At 40.5% G+C, this 19,342-nt stretch overlaps 1 protein-coding gene and 1 pseudogene across 3 annotated transcripts in view; both read left to right on the forward strand.

The window, feature by feature from the left end:
* Positions 1–18,123, forward strand: part of LOC311167216 (diphosphoinositol polyphosphate phosphohydrolase 1) — a gene marked incomplete at both ends in the record, with an annotated part of 138,800 nt that extends 120,677 nt beyond the window's left edge. For both annotated transcript variants that reach the window (XM_084228073.1, XM_084228074.1), the window contains 3 exons: positions 13,808–13,852; positions 15,324–15,408; positions 17,945–18,123. In XM_084228073.1, the coding sequence (XP_084084199.1) occupies positions 13,808–13,852; positions 15,324–15,408; positions 17,945–18,123 (309 nt within the window). The remainder of the gene's footprint in view (positions 1–13,807; positions 13,853–15,323; positions 15,409–17,944) is intronic.
* On the forward strand, positions 4,768–5,178 carry LOC311185881 (cyclin-dependent kinase 1-like; annotated as a pseudogene). The gene has a single exon. The product of its transcript is annotated as a cyclin-dependent kinase 1-like (transcript).
* Positions 18,124–19,342: the final 1,219 nt, after the last annotated feature.

Below are 19,342 nucleotides of genomic sequence, written 5' to 3' on the forward strand. Positions count from 1 at the left end.
ACAGTAAATTAACTTGATTACATTTAAACTTACTAATTAATAGCACATACTTGGGATAAAAAGAAAATAAAACTTGCCACTTGTTTTCAAACACATAAATACTGAACTACCTAGAAATGAAGGAGTAGAGAAAGATACTTTGAGTGGATACTAACCAAAAGAAAACTAGGATAGTAATTACAATAGTATAGAGTGTCTGTAGGGGCAATAGGGACATTTTATAATGGTAAAAGGAGCAACCTACTGAGATAATTTAACAGTCATGAACTTGTGTGCTAGTAACTCCTAGTAAACTCTTCATCTGCATAAAGCAAAATTGATGAGGTTGTGGGGAAAAGCTGACAAATCTACAGACATATTGAAGACTTTAAAATATGTCATTAAGAAACTGATAGGGGGCCTCCCCTGGTGGCGCAGCAGTTGAGCACTGGGTTGCGAAGCTGCCCGCATCCTCTGCAGCACCGGTTTGATCCCCAACCACCGGCGAGTGTCCCACATGATGCGCAGACCTCTCCTGCTGCCCACTGCTCCCCTCAGCAGTGTACTTCGGTCCTTCTGCCTGTTCTGCTCCCCGCTCTGGCTCTGGTGAATCCTCTCACCCTCCCGCGCTTCTGACTGTACCCAGTGCTTGTATAAATAAAGAAATCTTTAAAAAAAAAAAAAAAGAAGGAAGGGAGGGAGGGAGGGAGGGAGGGAGGGAGGGAGGGAGGGAGGGAGGGAGGGAAGGAAGGAAGGAAGGAAGGAAGGAAGGAAGGAAGGAAGGAAGGAAGCTGATAGGAAAAATAGAAATGATGGAAAAATAGAAGGATTGAGTAGCACTATTAAGAAGGTTGACTAGGGCCTCCCTGGTGGCACAGGGGTTAAAGACACAGTGCTATCAAGCTATCACCAGCCACTGCAGCATGAATTTGATCCCTAGATCCCCTGCTAGCCTGGGAGCAGTCCACATGGCATAGCAGACCTCTCCTGTCTCACCCACTGCTCCCCTCAGCAGTGTATTTCAGTGGGTCTGTCTGTTCTGCTCCCCACTCTCTATGAAGAATCCTCTTACCCTCCGTATCTCTGGTCTGCACCCCAGTTCTTATATGTAAAAATAAAATCTTAAAAAAAAAAAAAAGGTTAGCCAAATACCTATATTGAAATAACCTTGCATCCATCAAAGACAATGTAAATTTTTCAAGTACATGGAAGAATTATAAAAGCTAATCATATATTAAGCTATAAAGGATATATTAAAAATCTCAGAGCATCAATCCTATGGACTGTATATAGTCTGATACAAAAATCAGCAATAGAGCCAGCTCAACAGCAAGGCAAGCATATATTTGAAAATGGGGGAAAATGTTCTAAATAATCCTTGAGTTGAAGCATAAATCACAATAAAAATTTTTAAGTAAATTGAGCTGAACAGTTGTGAAAGTACTCCATGTCTTCACTTATGGGATGCAGCTCATTCAAATCTTGGAGCCTTAGGTGCTTTTATTAAAAACAAAATAGACAGCAAGTAAATTAAACAGTAAATTAAAGAAGGGAGAAAAAGCAGCAGGCTACTTAATAAAAGCAAAAGAATAGGAATAACAAAGAAAAGGGCAGAGATTAATAAGGAAAATTAGAAATGATTAACAATATCAAAAATGGCTTGTTTTTGTCTGGCAAAACAGACAAATCTCTCCTAGGACCAATGAGGGAAATAAGAGGAGGCAACCAGTAAGTAAGGAACAAAATGGAATATAATAGAGACTTTTAAATTAAGGGAATATTATGAAAAACTACAAACAAAAAACTTCCAGAACTTTCATAACAACGTTTTCTAGAAAACAATTACCCAAATTTACTTAAGAAAAATTAGAAAATGTAGATGTAGATTGATCTTTATAGAAATTGAGTAGTAATCACCCCTCTTGCCAACAGAAAATACCAAGATCAAGCTATGTGAGTCTTACCAAAAAATTAAAAATAAAAACAAAAAAACTGTTCTAGAGAAGGGTAACTCCATACCTCTTGTAAAGCTAGTGTAATCTTGATCACTGACCACAGACTTTTTCTGTCAAGGCTAGATAATAAGTATTATTTTAGATTTTATAAGGTATATGTCACAAATAGTCAATCCTGTTGTTGTAATATGAATGTACCCATAGAAGGTACTTAAATGAATGCACATGGCTATTTACTGATAAAGCTTTAGTTTCCTTTTGTAACCATGGTTGAAGTGCCAGCAGCCAGAACTAAGTTCTTTCCCTTCGTGACTTCTGACTGGAACAAGAACTGTCAGAGGCATTTCAATGTACCCTCCCACATTCATAGGAAGATCATGTCTCCTTTCTTTCCAAAGAGCTGAGACAGAAGTACAGTGTCCAATCCATGCCGATCTGGAAGGATGATGAATTTCAGGTTGTTAAGGACGGGACAAAGGGCAGCAAATTGGCCAAACATCCAGGTTTACAGGAAGAAATATGTCGTCTAGGGCCTCCCTGGTGGCACAAGGGATTGAGACGCAACCTATGAAGCTCTCCGCAGCCACTGCAGCACGAGTTCAATCCCCAGCCAGGGAGCAACCCACATGGCGCAGCAGACCTCTCCTGACTTGCCCGCTGCTCCCCTCAGCAGTGTATTTCCGTCGATCTGCCTGTTCTTTTCCCCATTCTGTCTCTGGTGAATCCTCTTACCTCCTGCACCTCTGGCCTGTACCCCAATTCTTATATGCATAAATGGATAAATCTTTAAAAAAAATATGTCATCTACCTTGAATGAATGCAGCAGAAGGCGAATGGCATACATGTTCATGTGGGCATTCACCCCAGCAGGGTGGTCAGCCCTAGAGTAAATGTGGGCAAAGACCACAAAAATGATCCTAGAACGCAAATAGGAAAGGGGAAGGGCAGACACAAGGAAGAAACAAGTGAGAAGATGCAGGAATAAAGTTACAGACAGCTTTCATTAAAAACTGGTAAAATGGAAAAAAAAGAAAAAAACTTTATTACAAAAAACAGTGACCAGACAGATTTGCTGAGCCCTGATCTTGATAATTGAAAGTAGAAAAGAACAATAAATTCTCACTTCTGAATATAGATGCAAAAGCCCTAAGTAAAATAAGAGCAAATAGAATCTTAGGCTTTTTCAAAATATCACACAGCTGATTATCCCAAGAGTGCAAGGGTAGTGCAGCCTTAGAAAACATGTTTATGTAACTTACTTCATTAAGAGATTAAAATACAAAAAATTATCTCAATAAATGATGGAAATTTATGAAAATTGAGTACCCATTCATTATAAAAACTTTTAATAAACTAAAGATAAAAGGGAATTCCTGGGCTTCCCCGGTGGCGCAGCGGTTGAGCGCTGGGTTGCGAAGCTGCCTCCGGCTTCTGCCGCGCCGGTTCGATCCCCGGCTGCTCCCCGGCCACCGGAGGAGGGTCCCACATGGCGCGCGGACCTCTCCTGCCGCCCGCTGCTCCCCTCAGCAGTGTGCTTCGGTCCTTCTGCCTGCTCTGCTCCCCGCTCTGGCTCTGGTGGATTCTCTCACCCTCCCGCGCTTCTGACTGTACCCAGTGCATGTATAAACAAACAAATAAATAAATGAAACATACCTCTGTAAAAAAAAAAAAAAAAAAAAATGAAAGGGAATTCCTTCACTTGATAGAGTGTTTAATCAAACCTATAGTGAACTTAATAATCTTGAATTTTTTTTTTTAAACCAGACATTTATTGCGTGACTAGCTGCTGAAATCCTTAAGATAAACTATTGATAGATGCTGCAACATCTGCCCTCTTGGGTGTAGGTGCTGTCCCATCACAAAATCCAGGCCTGAATCAGCGGTATACAGTTTTTAGGCACCTTGTTCAACCAGTGCCAGTGGTATTTTGTCTTTCAGCCTTGGCATTCCAGTTATGCTTTCTCTTCCTCTTGGCAGGGTGGCCTCTGGTCGGCTTCTGAAGGCGGCAGGCCTAGAGCCACAGCGGTAGCACATGTGCCTCGAACTGCAGCACTTTCCAAATGATGCTGTTCCCTTCATCATCTTGCTTCTACAGCCGAGACCAAAAAGGGCAGAAGAGCAGTTCTGAAATTTTCCAAACATTCTCATAACAGGCAGGGATAAGATAATGATGCATGCTGTCATGCTGCCATTACTGTTGGACTGAGGTCCCAGCCGCTGCAGTAAGACACATATAAATACAAATTATAATGATTCAAAAGGAAGAAGCAAACTTTTCTTTATTTGCTGATAGCATGATCATTAGCTTGAAAATAGAAGGAAAAACAGGTACTAGTAGAACTAGTAAGAGCACTTAAAAGGTTGTAGGACATAAGATTAATCAATTAATGCAGTAACCAACAATGTCTCTTTAAATCAATATTAGTCAGTTAGGAAATATGTAACTTAAAAAAATACAGTAGTGACTAAAACAGAAATGCCTTGCTTTAGACTGATGGAGTAGAGCATCTTTATAATGAAAATAATAAAAATTTGAAATTTGTTGAAGGAGTCAACCCAGAAGACCCAGGTAAATGGAGAAAGGTAGTATATTCTTGGATGACAAGTCCAAATACTGTAAATATGTGGCTTCCTGACATTAATATAAAATTCAAATAAAAACCAATATCCCAAAAATATGTTTCAATAGATCTGAAAAATTGATTTTTTTTTTTTTAATTTATGTGGAAGCACATCACTTCAAAATGGGTTCTGGGAAGTTAAGAGCTACGTTAATGTGGTTGTGGTCCCTTCTTTCACCACAGCCAGGATCTACCATAACCTTGGTTTAATTATGGATGACTATATCAAAATAGAAGAAATTGGAGCAGTACCTGTGAAGTTGTGTATAAGGGTAGACACAAAACTACAGGTCAAGCAATGAAGAAAATCAGACTAGAAATTGAAGCAGTTCCTAGTACTGCAATCCAGGAAATTTCCCTATTAAAAGAACTTTGCTATCCAAATATGGTCAGTATGTAAGATGTACTTATGCAGGGTTCCAGGTTATATCACATCTTTGAATTTCTTTCCATGGATCTGAAGAAATACTTGGATTCTATCCCTCCTGGTCAATTCATGGATTTTCCACTTATTAAGAGTTACTTGTACCAAATGCTACAAGGGGTTGTGTTTTTTTTTTTTTTTTAAGATTTATTTATTTATACATACAAGAACTGGGGTACAGGCCAGCGGTGGGCAGGGGGAGGGTCGGTGAGAGGACGCACCAGAGACAGAGTGGGGAGCAGAACAGGCAAATTGACTGAAATACACTGCTGAGGGGAGCAGCGGGCAAGACAGGAGAGGTCTGCTGTGCCATGTGGGTAGCTCCCTGGTGGGGGATCAATCTCATGCCGCCAGTGGCTGCGGATAGCTTTATAGATTGCGTCTTAACCCCTTGCGCTACCAGGGAGGCCCAAGGGATTGTGTTACTCTAGAAGAGTTCTACACAGAGACTTAAAACCTCAAAATCTATTGATTGATGACAAAGGAACAATTAAACTGGCTGATTTGGGCCTTGCCAGAGCTTTTGGAATACTAGCTAGAGTGTATATGTATGAGGTAGTAACATTCTGGTATAGATCTTCAGAAGTACAACTTGCTATTCACCTCCAGTTGACATTTGGAATATAGGCACCATAGTTGAGGAATTGGCAACTAAGAAATCACCTTTCTGTGGGGATTAAGAAACTGATTAACTCTTCAGAATTTTTGGAACTTTGGCCACTCCCAATAATGAATTGTGGCTAGAAATGAAATCATTATAAGACTCTAAGAATATATGTCTTAAGTGGTGGGTCTCCCTGGTGGCCTAGGGGTTAAGTTTCAGGTGGCTAGGGGTTGTTACAGTCTGAAATTGATCCCCTGCCAAGGAGCTAACCCACCTGGCACAGCAGTCCTCTCCTGTCTCACCTGCTGCTCCCCTCAGCAGTGTATTTCAGTACATCTCCCTCTTCTGCTCCCCACTCTTTCTCTGGTGAGTCCCCTTATCCCACCCCTCACCTCTGGCCTACACCACAGTTCTTCTATGCATGAATGAATGAATGAATGAATCTTTAAAAAAAAAATACATTTCCTAAGTGGAAACCATAAAATCTAGCATCCCATGTCAAAGTGACTTGGGATGAAAATGATTTGGATCTGCTCTTGAAAATGTTAGTCTGCGATCCAGACAAACAAATTTCTGGAAAAATGGTACTAAAACATCCATATTTTAACGATCTGTACAATCAGATTAGGAAGATGTAGTTTTCTGACTGTTTCACATGTAATATCAACAGTAGTTACATTTCTACTGTTTACTGTTTTTGCCTTATGTATTTTTCTTTTCTTTGTTATAAAACTTAAAACTGTACTCCATCTTCTAATTGCAAAAGTATAACTTAAATATGTAAGTATCATTCTACATGAACTAAAATATAATAATTCTATATATAAAAAAATTTATGTGGAAAATATAGAAATGGCTTTGGATTTTTGGAAAGAAAACAGATAGGGAGACTGCCTTTCCAACTTTGAAATATGTTACTTATGTTAGCTTATATTAGTTATAAAAGTGATAATAGTACATAAATTAATAACTAGATTAAAAAGATAATATCCATTGATCTATTTTGGAGTTTCTAGATCACTGGCTATTTGGAAATAAATTCCCAAATTTGGGGGGATAGATTATAGTATAAACCTCTCAAACTACTAGAAAAAATATGAGAGACTAACTTTATGCCGTTGGGACACAGATGTTTCTTTAAAAAAATAAACACACAAAATTAGCAAAGTCTGATAAAACATGATTAGCATACAAGCAATGGAAATTGAAAGTGTGAAATACATATCATTTATATCATCACAGTCATGAACTACCTTCAACTAATATATTTAAACACACACATTATAAGTTACAATCATTGCAAAGAAAAATAAGGACATAATTAAAAGGAAGATATGTCACTTACCACCACCCCCACCCAAAAGCATGATTTAGCAAAGAATGTCAAAAATGATAAAAGACTAGTGTGGTGCCAGATTGGAAGAAGATATCACAATGTAAAGATTAAGATATACATAATTTCTGAGGATCAATCAGATGGCCAGCAGTCAAATAAGATACACTTTAAATTCCCAGAATGAAGATGAATGTCCATGAAACATAGGAAAAAGTGTGTGATTTCAAGTTTTCAATTTTGTGGTATGATTTCACTGTCATTGACCCAAAATAAAGAAGATTGACAACTAATACCATATACTCAAGAGGAACAAGAATGATTGATGGGAGCTTTTGCATTACCTGTGTGCTTGGAGAATATATCAGTTACCAGTTTGTGTGTGAGAGTGTGTGTGTGTGTGTGTGTGTCATCAGTTTAAGAAACTATTTCCACATTCAGTATTATTCACAAGTCCATGGGTCAGCTCCTGATGTCAGCTGGATTACTCAGATATTTACAGCAGGTCTGGGTTGAGTAGGCAGGTCTGCTGGTCTTGGCTAGGCTCTGACACAGTGGAGATTAGACTTTTAGGCTACTTTGTGATAACCTCAACTGAGATGGGTCTTTCATCCTTGAGAATCTAGCTCACATGGCAGTGGCAGAGTTCCAGCAGAAAAAGTGGACACTGCAAGGCCCCCTGCATCACGTACACTTGGAATTGGTTTCCCATCCTTCTGCATTCTGTTGGCAAAAGCAAGTCACTAGGCCAGACTTTTACAGGGTTGTGTAAAAAGGTTCTATCTCTGATAGGAAGAACTTTAAAATTCTAGTTCAAAGGACATGGACACAGGTGAGGTAGAGAATTGTAGCCATCTCTACTGTTGATTCACTGAAGAGCGCAAGTTAACATGCAGGAAAACTGAAGTTTCTTTGACCCTATTTCCAAATTTTTACTTTTTAAGTATACATCTTACATCTTCTATTTTTTCTTAAGATTTATTTATTTATGCATACAAGAACTGGGGTACAGGCCAGAGGTATGGGGTTGTGGTGAGAGGATTCACCAAAGACAGAGTAGGGAACAGAATAGGCAGACTGACTGAAATATACTGCTGAAGGGAGCAGTGGGCAAGACAGTAGAGGTCTGCTGCGCCACGTGGGTAGCTCCCTGGCCAGCTGGGGATCGAACTTGTGCTGCAGAGGCGGCAGATAGCTTCATAGTGCTATGCTTAACCTCTTGCGCCAACAGGGAGGCCTACATTCTTCTATTTTCTAAGAGACATTCCTATATGGTAGGTAATAAGGCTTTCTACAAGAGAGGTTTTTGTTGGTTTTGGGGGCAGCATTTTTTTAAAAAAATTTATTATATTTATGCATGCAAGAACTGGGGTCTAGGCGGGAGGTGCGGGGGGCTAAGAAGAGTCATCAGAGACAGAATGGGGAGCAGAAAAGGATCTACTGAAATACTCTGCTGAGGGGAGCTGTGGGTGAGACAGGAGAAATCTACTGCTCCACTTGGGTTAGCTCTCTGGCCAGGTATAGAACTCATGCTGCAGGCCTCCCTGGTGGCTCAAGGGGTTGAGCACCGTACTATGAAGCATTCCACAGCATGAGTTCGATCCCCAGCCGGCCAGGGAGAAACCCACATGGCAAGGCAGATCTCTCCTGTCTGCCTGTTCTGTTCCCCACTCTGTCTGGTGGATCCTCTCACTCCCCCGCATCTCTGGCCTATACCCCAGTTCTTACATGCGTAATAAATAAATCTTTAAAAAAAAAAAAAACTCATGTTGCAGTGGCTGGCGATAGCTTGACAGCACTGAGACTTTAACCCCTGTGCCACTAGGGAGGCCCATTGGGCAGCATTTTTATAATAAAATGTCAGGATAAATGTCTACAACAAGGGAATAGATTAATAAATTATGGTAAGTTTCTAAAATAGATTATTGTTTAGCAATTAAAATGAATTAACTAGAACTACATGTATCTAAAACACAGAAATATGATATTGAGGGGGGAAAATTACAAGAAGGTATAATTCTTTTATTTAAGAGTAGAGAAACATGCAGAAAATACTCTGAATTAATAATGGACAGATACTAAGTAGAAAAAATAAAAATATGTAAGAGAATGATAAATACCAAACTGGTACTTTACTATTTGAAAAAGCTGGCTAATGGTGACCTGAATGTTTATTACCTTCTGTACTTTTTTATATTTGAAACTGTTATTTCATTTAAAAATAAAAACAAGGGCCTCCCCGGTGGCGCAGCGGTTGAGCGTTGGGTTGCAAAGCTGCCTGTGGCCTCTGCGGCGCCGGTTCAATCCCCGGCTGCTCCCCGGCCACCGGAGGAGGGTCCCACATGGTGCGCAGACCTCTCCTGCCGCCCGCTGCTCCCCTCAGCAGTGTACTTCGGTCCTTCTGCCTGCTCTGCTCCCCGCTCTGGCTCTGGTGAATTCTCTCACCCTCCCGCGCTTCTGACTGTACCCAGTGCTTGTATAAACAAAACAAACAAACAAATAAATAAATAAAACATGCCTCTAAAATAAATAAATAAAAATAAAAACAAAACCCTGGGTTGAGATCTCATGAGCCCACAGTGGCTTCCCATCTACTTTTTCTGTCTTCACTGTGATTCTTTCCTTCCGAAATTACTAAATTTGGCAGGTACCAGAAAGTTAATCTACTTCAGAAGACCATCCGTTTTTGCATGCAACTCAGGGAGTTAACTAGGAGAAAGGTAGAATCTCTGAAGTCTCTGGTCGATCCAGCCCTCTCTAGACAAATACTTCTAATCCCACTAATACACCTCAAAAGGGATATTGCTTCTGTGTTTTTTCTACTTAAAAAAATAGTTGCTCAGATTATTTTTGTTAACTAGACCTGAAGTAATAAAGTCTTAACTAGATTTTAAAATATCATATTCTTCAAAGTTCAAGGAAGCATTCACCTGTATATGTTGAATAATGAAGAGCAGTAGATATTTAGTTGAAAATCTTACTGCTAGGTAAAGATCCATGCTCTGAATTAGGGGCTTTGACATAGACTGAAATTGTATCTGCTTTAACATAACTTTTGAGAAAAGTAAGTCCAGACCAGTCAGTATCCTGTCTGGACCAAACTTACATGTACCCTGAATCAAATCTTATCCCCACATCTGAGCCAAATATCTGTCAAATGTGACCCTGATGCCTACCCTGACTGCATGCAAGAATCATGTGACAGATAAAAATAACTCCCTCTCTGCCTATGGCAGCATCTGAGAAAGAGCAGGGAGATGAGAGTTGGACTCTGGGCTGGGAAAAACTGTAGAGAAATAAAATGGTTATGGTGAACTTTGTCCTGGAGCATCTTTTCCTTTGAGGAATCTTTCTCTTTGTCAGAATTATGACTTTAAAGAACTAAAATCTTTTTCTTGCCAAAAGGAGCTGCCTCCTAAAAAAACCTGCTAAATTTCAATTTTAAATACTGGTAAATACAGTAATATTTTTCTTTTTGCCATTGAACCATTGGTAGGATCACCTTAGAATTCTCCCTAACTTAGCTCCCCAGAGCGTGTGTATAAAACTTGAATTCTAAGGGACAATTAGAAATTGCTGTTAGTTTCTGCAACTTGAAAATTTATTAGCAGTAAAAATAAAAGCTCCTGAAATTTAGTGTACATATGGCAGTAGCATTTGATTCACACTAGAAACGTGTCTATTTCATTTAAAAAAAAAAATGCTTTTATATTTTTTTCAACTCCAGCTGACTCAATGTAATCATATAGAGGTGTTGGCATTGAATCCTTAAATTACTACTATTAAACAAAAGTTTTAAATAGATTGAGTTATCATGACTTTAAGTTAACTTGTAGCCTGAAACTTTGGTGATAATTTCCTTTCCTAAGCTTTAAGGAGAACAAATTAACTGAACAGTAACTGTTACAGAGAACTCTTCTCATCTTTCTTCACTTTGCAGATGAGAAAGGTGAATGATGGCCTCTATAAAACTTTCTTGACCAGCCTCTCCTCCCTGCAAGCCTGACAGCTCTCTTCCAGGCCCTGTCAGTGGAGATTCAGGGGAGAACACAAGTGACATGTCTTAGGAGAGATCTTGGTGTCTTCAGGCTGCCTGGGATCAGAGTACAGAATTGTCATTCCAGCCCAGGCTAGCTTGTTCCACTTGTTCACACAGCTTCATTGGTTAAGCCTAGAGTACAGTCTAGCTCGTTTTAGCCAGCTATAGATGCAATTATTTCTAAAAATGTAGAGAAGCAATTTAAATAAGAAAAGATACAGACTTCCATTAAGTAAACCAAAAGCCTCTCAAATGGCAGAAGAATGGGCCAGGAAAATAAGCGTGTTGGAAAGAGAAGAGAAAAGAATTCCTTGACAGTAATTAGCAAAAATTAATTTCAAAAGATTACTCACCCAGGAGTTAGGGCTTTAAATTGGCTTCTGTCATTTCTATTATTAAATATTTCTTACACAAATAACAGGACAGCAGTAATAGAAAACAAGTTATAGCTTTCCAGGGTTCATCTTTCCCTTGTCTCTCATCCTTCCTGCTCTTAGGAGAGACAGCTGTAAAATAGAAGAAGCAAAAGCTAAAAAGACATAACCTGACTCAAAAGCAAGGTGGATACCTTCATAAGCAGAAACAGATCTCAGGGCAGCAAGGGAAAGCTATAGCCTGTCTGACCTTGGGTGGCTGGTGGTCGGACCTGGAGTGAGGAGGGAGAGCATGCAGATGCAGTGCACATTAAAAGAAGGAATCAAGCCACCTTCTGACTCTGGTAGAAGCTTGGATTAGAACATTGGGTGTGGACGTTTTCACACGGTCAAGAACTCGAGGTGGGGGTAGAGACAATTATGGAGTCAAGTCATTAAACTCACTATGAAAGTTTTCAGGAATCTGAGGTGGGGTCAGAAAGGATTCTCTGTTAACAGAAAAACAACCCAACCTGACCCCAAATCAATAAAATTTCACAAAGGAATGAATCCCCCCCATGGAACAGTATATAAGAATATCTCTTGCTCTGGCAAAACACAGATCCTGTCCCACTGCCCACCTGCCTCTATGCAGGCGTCTCTTTCTTAAACCCGCTCTCTTTATTTTTTTTAATATTAAATTTTATTTTTATATTCCCCCATACAATTGCAAACGCCCCATTCTGACCCCAGTCCCTCCCCTCCCGCCCCCCACCCCCCAAAAAGTGTCTCTGGTTCATAGTTTTTTGTTGATTTTGATTTTCACTTTCTTATATTCATTTTCCTGGTCCCTTATTTAAGTTTTCTAGATTCCTGCTATGAGTGAGACCATCCGGTATTTTTCTTTTTCTTTTTGGCTTATTTCGCTGAGCATGATCCCTTCCAGCGCCATCCATGTTGCTGCAAATTGCATGTGTTTATCTTTTTTGAATGCTGAGTAATATTCCATGGTATATATGTACCACATCTTCTTGATCCAGTCATCTATTTTTGGGCATTTGGTAAACCCGCTCTCTTTAAAATACACCTCTTGGGCCTCCACAGTGGCGCAGCGGTTGAGCGCTGGGCTGCGAAGCTGCCCACAGCCTCTGCAGCACCAGTTGGATCCCCAGCCACCGGCGGGGATCCCACATGGTGCGCAGACCTCTCCTGCTGCCCGCTGCTCCCCTCAGCAGTGTACTTTGTCAGTCTGCCTGTTCTGCTCCCCGCTCTGACTCTGGTGAATTCTCTCACCCTCCCACACTTCTAACTGGACCAGTGCTTGTATAAATAAATAGATAAATCTTTAAAAAAAAAATACAGCTCTGTGCGTGCCTATGTCTATGCAAGTGTCTCTTTTTCCTAATAAACCTTTAAAATGCAATTTGCTGTTTATATCTATGCAAATGTCTTTTTCCTTAATATTAACTTGCCATGTGCTGCTGAACAGGAATGTCTGCTGAAATCTTTCTCAGAGGGACCCAAGAACCCCACTCACCCCAACAGCTTCACAGCTCTATCTGTAGTTTCACCTTGGAGCTGGAACCCTAAACGATCACTTTAAGACCTGACTCTGGAGACCCTGGTGAAAGTGGCCTCACAAGTAAGCCCTTCACCGTGGAACTTGAATTTACTTTAGATTAAATGAATTTTATAGAATGGCATGACAAAGAACTGCAATATGTTCAAGGTGTTCAAATAGTAAATGAAGGAATAAATTTTATTTTAAAAGAACAAAAAGTTACAGAAATAAAAACATACATAATGGAAATAAGTAGCTATAGTTGAACAAAAAATTAGTAATTAGAATACACTGATACATACCTATAACGCATCAGAAAACTTGTAAAGGGCTGATGGGACGTGTGGAGTTTATACTAAACGGGCCTCACTATGCAAAGCTACCTCTCTCCCCATCACTCTGCCCCTCTCACAAGCAGAATATCCTGGCTCGTGTTTTTGTTAACTTTACTGAGCGTCTGCTTACTATCCTCGGCTGGGCATACAGTACACAGGCAGCCAGCGGCTGGGTATACAGTACACAGATAAAGCTTTATTCTCGTGGATCTTGTGTTCTGGCCTATTCATCACTGTCCCTCTGGCATCTACACTGTCCTCTGGCTTAAAATAGGCATTTAATGTATATTTGTTGAATGAATGAGTGAAGTAATTAATACCTCAAAATATCTTTGCCATGACTTCATAGCTTTGATTACCTTGCTCTGTTTGGCCAGCTTTGCAATGGGAAGGAAGACAGGGAGATGGGAGGAATTCTCGCTCTCAGAGCACACCCTGCTATGGGTCTGTGGCACACAGGAAACACTAGTGTGACCTCCTCAGACCTGGAGCCTGAACTGTGTCCTCTTGTGTTTTATTTCTGTGTTACAAACTATTCAAAAAGATTCCAATTGAGACCAGCAATATAAACCAATGTTTTAATTTTTCTTTTTCATTTTTCAGGCTGGAGTAAAAGGGACACTGGGGAGATTAGTTGGAATTTTTGAGGTAAGTTAGACTTTCTGAATTAAAATCTTCGGTGCAATTGGTATATTAATAACCCCACACATCTTTGTCTTGGTCCTTTCAGACTACTATAACAAAACACCTTAAGCTGAGTGGCTTATGGTAGGAGAAACAGATTTCTTAGTTCTGGAGCCAAGAAAGTCCAAGATCAAGTACCAGCAGATTCAGTATCTAGTGTGCCCCCACTTCCTGGTTCATAGACAGCTGTTTCTCTCTGTTCTCACATGGTAGAAGAAAGAAGGTGGCCCTGTGTTATAGGGACCCTCTTTTGAGGGTCTACCCTCATGTCCTAATCACTTCCCAGAGGTCCCCATCTCCTTAAACCAACACACTGAGAGTTAGGATATCAATATATTCTTTTTTTTTTTTTTTTTTGACCAACCACTTACATTTAGTATTTCTTTTCAATATATTCATTTTTAGGAGACATAACCATTCATTCCATTGTAATTTCAACCTAGAAAATGTACCATCTTTGTTCCACCAAGTTTTCAAAGCAAAGCAACAACAGCAGAGAAGCTAGTCATCTTTTTTTAAATCCTACACTCTCCTCCAAACTAGAAGTTTCCATCCTTACCTCTTCCATGCATCCTTTCCTCCCAAGATGTGAGGAAGGATAGATAAGTGTAGAGAAGACAGAGGGAAAATGTAAGTAGTAAAGGAGAGAGAAACAGGAGAATAGACTGATGTAGAGATTTGGAGGAAGATACAAGAAAGTGAGAAATCAGGGATAAAGACAAACGGGTAGAGGTGCCTCCCCAGTGGTGCAGGGGTTAAAGTCTCAGAGCTGTCAAGCTGTCGCCAGCCACTGCAGCAGGAGTTCGATCCCTGGCTAGGGAACTAACCCACATGGTGCAACAGATCTCTCCTCTCTCAACTACTGCAGTATATTTCAGTGGATCTGCCTCTTCTGCTCCCCACTCTATCTCTGGTGAATCCTGTCACACACACCCCCACCCCCGCACCTCTGGCCTAGACCTCAGTTCTTATATGCATAAATAAATAAAAATAAATCTTTAAAAAGAAAGAGAGAGAAGCAGGGTTAGTTGGGAAAGGGGAGCAATACTAAATTAACAGCTTGCTTCCACTGATGGAAATCTCGCCTTTCTATCGCTTCTCTTTCTGATGATGTTCTGGCTAAATTTACTTGGTGCCTTTTGAGAGGTCATGAACTTCCCTTTCACAGCATTCTTGTGAAGTTACAGTTAAGGGAAGAGGAACAAAAAAAGAAAGTATCTCCTTGGCTTCAGAAGCCCAACCAGAGAGCACACTCTCAAATTCAAGTACATATGTAAACCATCCAGCTCTACTCCATGTGTGATTGTAGGATGATAAAAGATAAGGGATCCTTTCGTCTAAGCTCTCTGGACATATGCATAATAAGGGTGTTTCTTTTAAGTAATCTTCGCTCTCTAAGGAAAAACTTCTCTGTCCTTCTCTCTTTACTGTTCAGAACCAGGAGAGGAAGCACAGAACGTATGTCTATGTGCTCATTGTCACAGAAGTGCTGGAAGACTGGGAGGACTCAGTTAACATTGGTAAGTCATCCCCAGATAGCCGCCAGAGACCTCCCTGCTGTTGGCCCTCGCAGCCACACAGGTCCTCACCCAGAACCAGAAATAAAAACTTGGTTAAAAATAAGAAGTTTTAGAAAGATATGTTTAATAAAAGGAGCATGTCCATTTTTGAACTCATGAAAATGTTTTGAAATGTTTGAAAGGAAGCTGAAGTTGGGTACATGGTCAAAAGCCCAACTTCATCATGGCCCATAAAAAATAAGAATTGTTTTTAAAGTCAAATCCGGTCCTCCTCCGCAGATCACGGGCCTCCCCAGTGCCAGGCCCACAGGCACACCGGGTAAGAGCAGGGTCTAGGTTACTCCTTGTGACACTGATTCACATTGTTGAAAAAAATTGTTTGTGGTACTAGCGCCTCCCCACAAAGTAGTGGGAGCAGTTTATTCCAAGGGCTGCCAGCTTTCTCCTCAGGAGCCATTTTCTTTGTGCAGATCACTATTGTGTGTGTGTCTTTTGAAGTAAAAACTGAGGTTGGTTCATGGTTTAATCTTTTGCCTTCGAAGAAAAGTTTTTTATAAGTATAATACTAATTTAATTTGTTTTAAGATGGCAGACAGATAAAATTCACTTTCCCAAACCTCTCCCTTTAAATAGTTAGTGTGTACTTTGCCATGATGCCCCTCACGCTGTTTATCTGAGCATTTTAGAGCTCTCAGCTTTTAATGGGTTTGTATCTGGTAAGAACACCATATGCTTAAGTAAATACGTTTCGTGGGGGGGTTATTAAAAATTGGCAGCCAGTGTTGGGGCGTGAAAAGGAGCGAGATGAGTGTGAGATGGCCTGTGCTCAAAGCAGTCTGTCGAGTGGGAATCACATACTCGTGATTCTAATGTTTAAGCGACCATTTCTCTGTTAGCATCCAAATGAGCCTTTTACCTTGTTCTCCCACTTCTAAGAATTGATGCAAATGAAATAATCTGAAATATGGGGAATAAGCTATGAGCCTTCCTTCAAGTGAGCCTTTTTTCACATGAGAAATTATGTCATAAATGTACAAGTCAGTGGCTACTAAGTGACTTAAGATGCACTGGTCCGTGGGAATGTTATGCAGCTGTTAAATACATACTGTAGATATGATGGGAAAGTGCTTATAAAATGGTCTTAGTGAGGGTATACAATCATATCTACACTAATTAGACTACATTAAAATAGATATGTGAAATAAAAACAAAAATTCAGTACTGGTTTTCACCTGAAGTTTTGGCAGTAATAAAGAAAATGTAGCCTCATGGGCAGGGATGCAGCAAGATCAACATTTCTGGGCCTCCCTGGTGGCGCAAGGGGTTCAGACACAACCTATGAAGCTGTCCACAGCCACTGCAGCACAAGTTCGATCCCCCAGCTGGTCAGGGAGCTACCCACATGGCACAGCAGACCTCTCCTGACTTACCCACTGCTCCCCTCAGCAGTGTGCTTCACTCAGTCTGACTGTTCGGCTCCCCACTCTGTCTCTGGTAAACCCTCTCACCCCCCCCCACATCTCTTGGCCTGTACCCCAGCTCTTGTATGCATAAATAAAATAAATCTTTTAAAAATTTAAATAAATCTTAAAAAAAAAGTTAATAATGATTTTGTTGATTTTTTTTTCTTTTTAAAAAAACATTTTATATCATGGATATATTACTCATAAAAAATTTAAAAAGAAATAGCTAGTTATAAGCCATCTATCTTGGTAATTCTGGAAGCTAATGTTCATGTGACTTTCGGAGGAGACGGGACCCTGGCGGGGGCGTCAGCTGCTTGCATGCAGCCTGAGGAGCCCCAAGAGCTCAAGAGGAAGCCGCTAGCAAGGGTGATCTCTGAAAGAGCGAGACTTTCTCCCAGTAATGATTAGCTCTTTAGTTTTGAGATTTCTTCTGTTGTCGTTGTTAGGCAATTTTATAATATTTTAAACTTGCAAAGTGTGCTTGCATTACTTGTGTAAGAATAGAAAAGGAGGGCCTCCCCGGTGGCGCAGCGGTTGAGCACTGGGCTGCAAAGCTGCCCGCAGCCTCTGCAGCACCAGTTCGATCTCCGGCCACCGGGCGAGGGTCCCACATGGTACGCAGACCTCTCCTGCCGCCCGCTGCTCCCCTCAGCAGTGTACTTCGTCAGTCTGCCTGTTCTGTTCCCCGCTCTGGCTCTAGTGAACTCTCTCACCCTCCTGTGCTTCTGACTGTATCCAGTGCTTGTGTAAATAAATAAATAATTCTTTAAAAAGTAATAATAATAAATAAAATCTTTTTAAAAAAAAAAGAATAGAAAAGGAGAAGTGTGATGTGGTAACATACATCTAAAGAGGTATAAAACTGTCTCTGACTCATACAGTGTTTTGAACCCGTGTTACCTCAATAAAGAAAAAAAGAGAGAAAAGGAAAAATACAATTGTATTTCTGTATTTTAAGTGTTGAGAACCAAGACTTTCCTGTTCTCTGCATTTTCTCAAAAGCCACAAGATCAAAAACACTTCATTGCTTCCCTTTTTTACTAATTTCCTTTTTCTCTCTGCCTCCACAGGAAGGAAGAGGGAATGGTTTAAAGTAGAAGATGCCATAAAAGTGCTGCAGTGTCACAAGCCTGTGCAGGCATCATATTTTGAAACGTTGAGGCAAGGCTACTTAGCCAACAACGGCACCCCAGTCGTGACCACCACATACGCGGTTTCCTCTCAGACCTCGATGTCGGGCATCAGATGACTGAAGACTCCCTGTAAGAAAATTGGAAATTGGAGACTAGACTGACGTGCAGCTCTTTCCTCCCACCCCCGCTCTTTTCACCTCCCCTTACAGGCCTCCTCTTTTCAAATAAGGCATGACGGGCAGCAGAGAAAGGGTTTATTGATAATGTAACTGTTTGGTGTTAAGTGATGGGGCTTTTTCTTCTCTTTTTATTGAGGGGGTGGGGTCGGGTATGTAATTTGTAAGTACTTCATGCATGATAGATCTGCCCCTCCCTTTTGCAACCCCCCCAGTTCTCTAAGAGAGGCGAACAGCCTTCCCTCTGCCTTGGATTCTGAAATGTTCCTGTTTGTCTCATCCCAACCCTGGCCAGACACTTTTCTTTGATTTTTTTATTATTATTATTTTTTAATTAAAAGATAAGATGAGATGAAACCTTTCAGGCATTTGTCCTGTAATGTGCTGTTCAGTTCAGTAGGATGATCACCCTCACCGCAGGTTACATTTATCTACACATTATATACTGGGCATATAATATGTAAATAAATGACTTCTAGAAGAAGAACTTAATTTTAATTTTTCAAGATTCTGTTTTGTTTTTTGCATTTGGGGTGTTTCTGAAATGGAGAGCCTCGCAATTAATTTGCGTTTTTGTTTTTCATGCTAGTTGCTAGGCAAGTTTACCCGGTCCTCTTTCTTTTCCCCAACCATTGATTGTAGTCATGTCGGGTGTGGGAGGACTTTCACTACCTTCATCATGCTCCCAGGACTCATGGCGTTCTCTCGAAGCTGTGCTTTCATGCCAAGAAAGAAATGGGGAGAAACATTTTTTTTCCAGGAGCAAATGGCCTCAGCCCTGATCCGGAGAAACAGTGATAGAAATTGAATTCCTCCCTACATGTTGACAGTAGGGATTTGAACTGGATACTTGGGATTACGATAAAAAAAAAACTGGAGCATCGAGCACTGTTTCTGTCCTGCTGGTTTGGAATTTTTCCATAACGCTATTTATCGCCAACAACAGCCTCTCTCCTTGTGCATACACGCCTTACACCGTGCTGAACTGGATATTGTCCTTGTGCTCTGAAGCATCCAAGTGTACTTGGCAAATGCAGCTGTACAGTCCTGAGTTCCTGAAAAGTACACAGGAGGAAAATTCAGGTGTTTGCTTGTCTTTGTAATATTATAGCACTTGCAATTGCGCCGTGGAGCATGCTCAGAAATCTTAAATTTATCT

Source organism: Talpa europaea, assembly GCF_964194135.1.
Source record: "Talpa europaea genome assembly, chromosome: 2".
Taxonomy (NCBI): domain Eukaryota; kingdom Metazoa; phylum Chordata; class Mammalia; order Eulipotyphla; family Talpidae; genus Talpa; species Talpa europaea.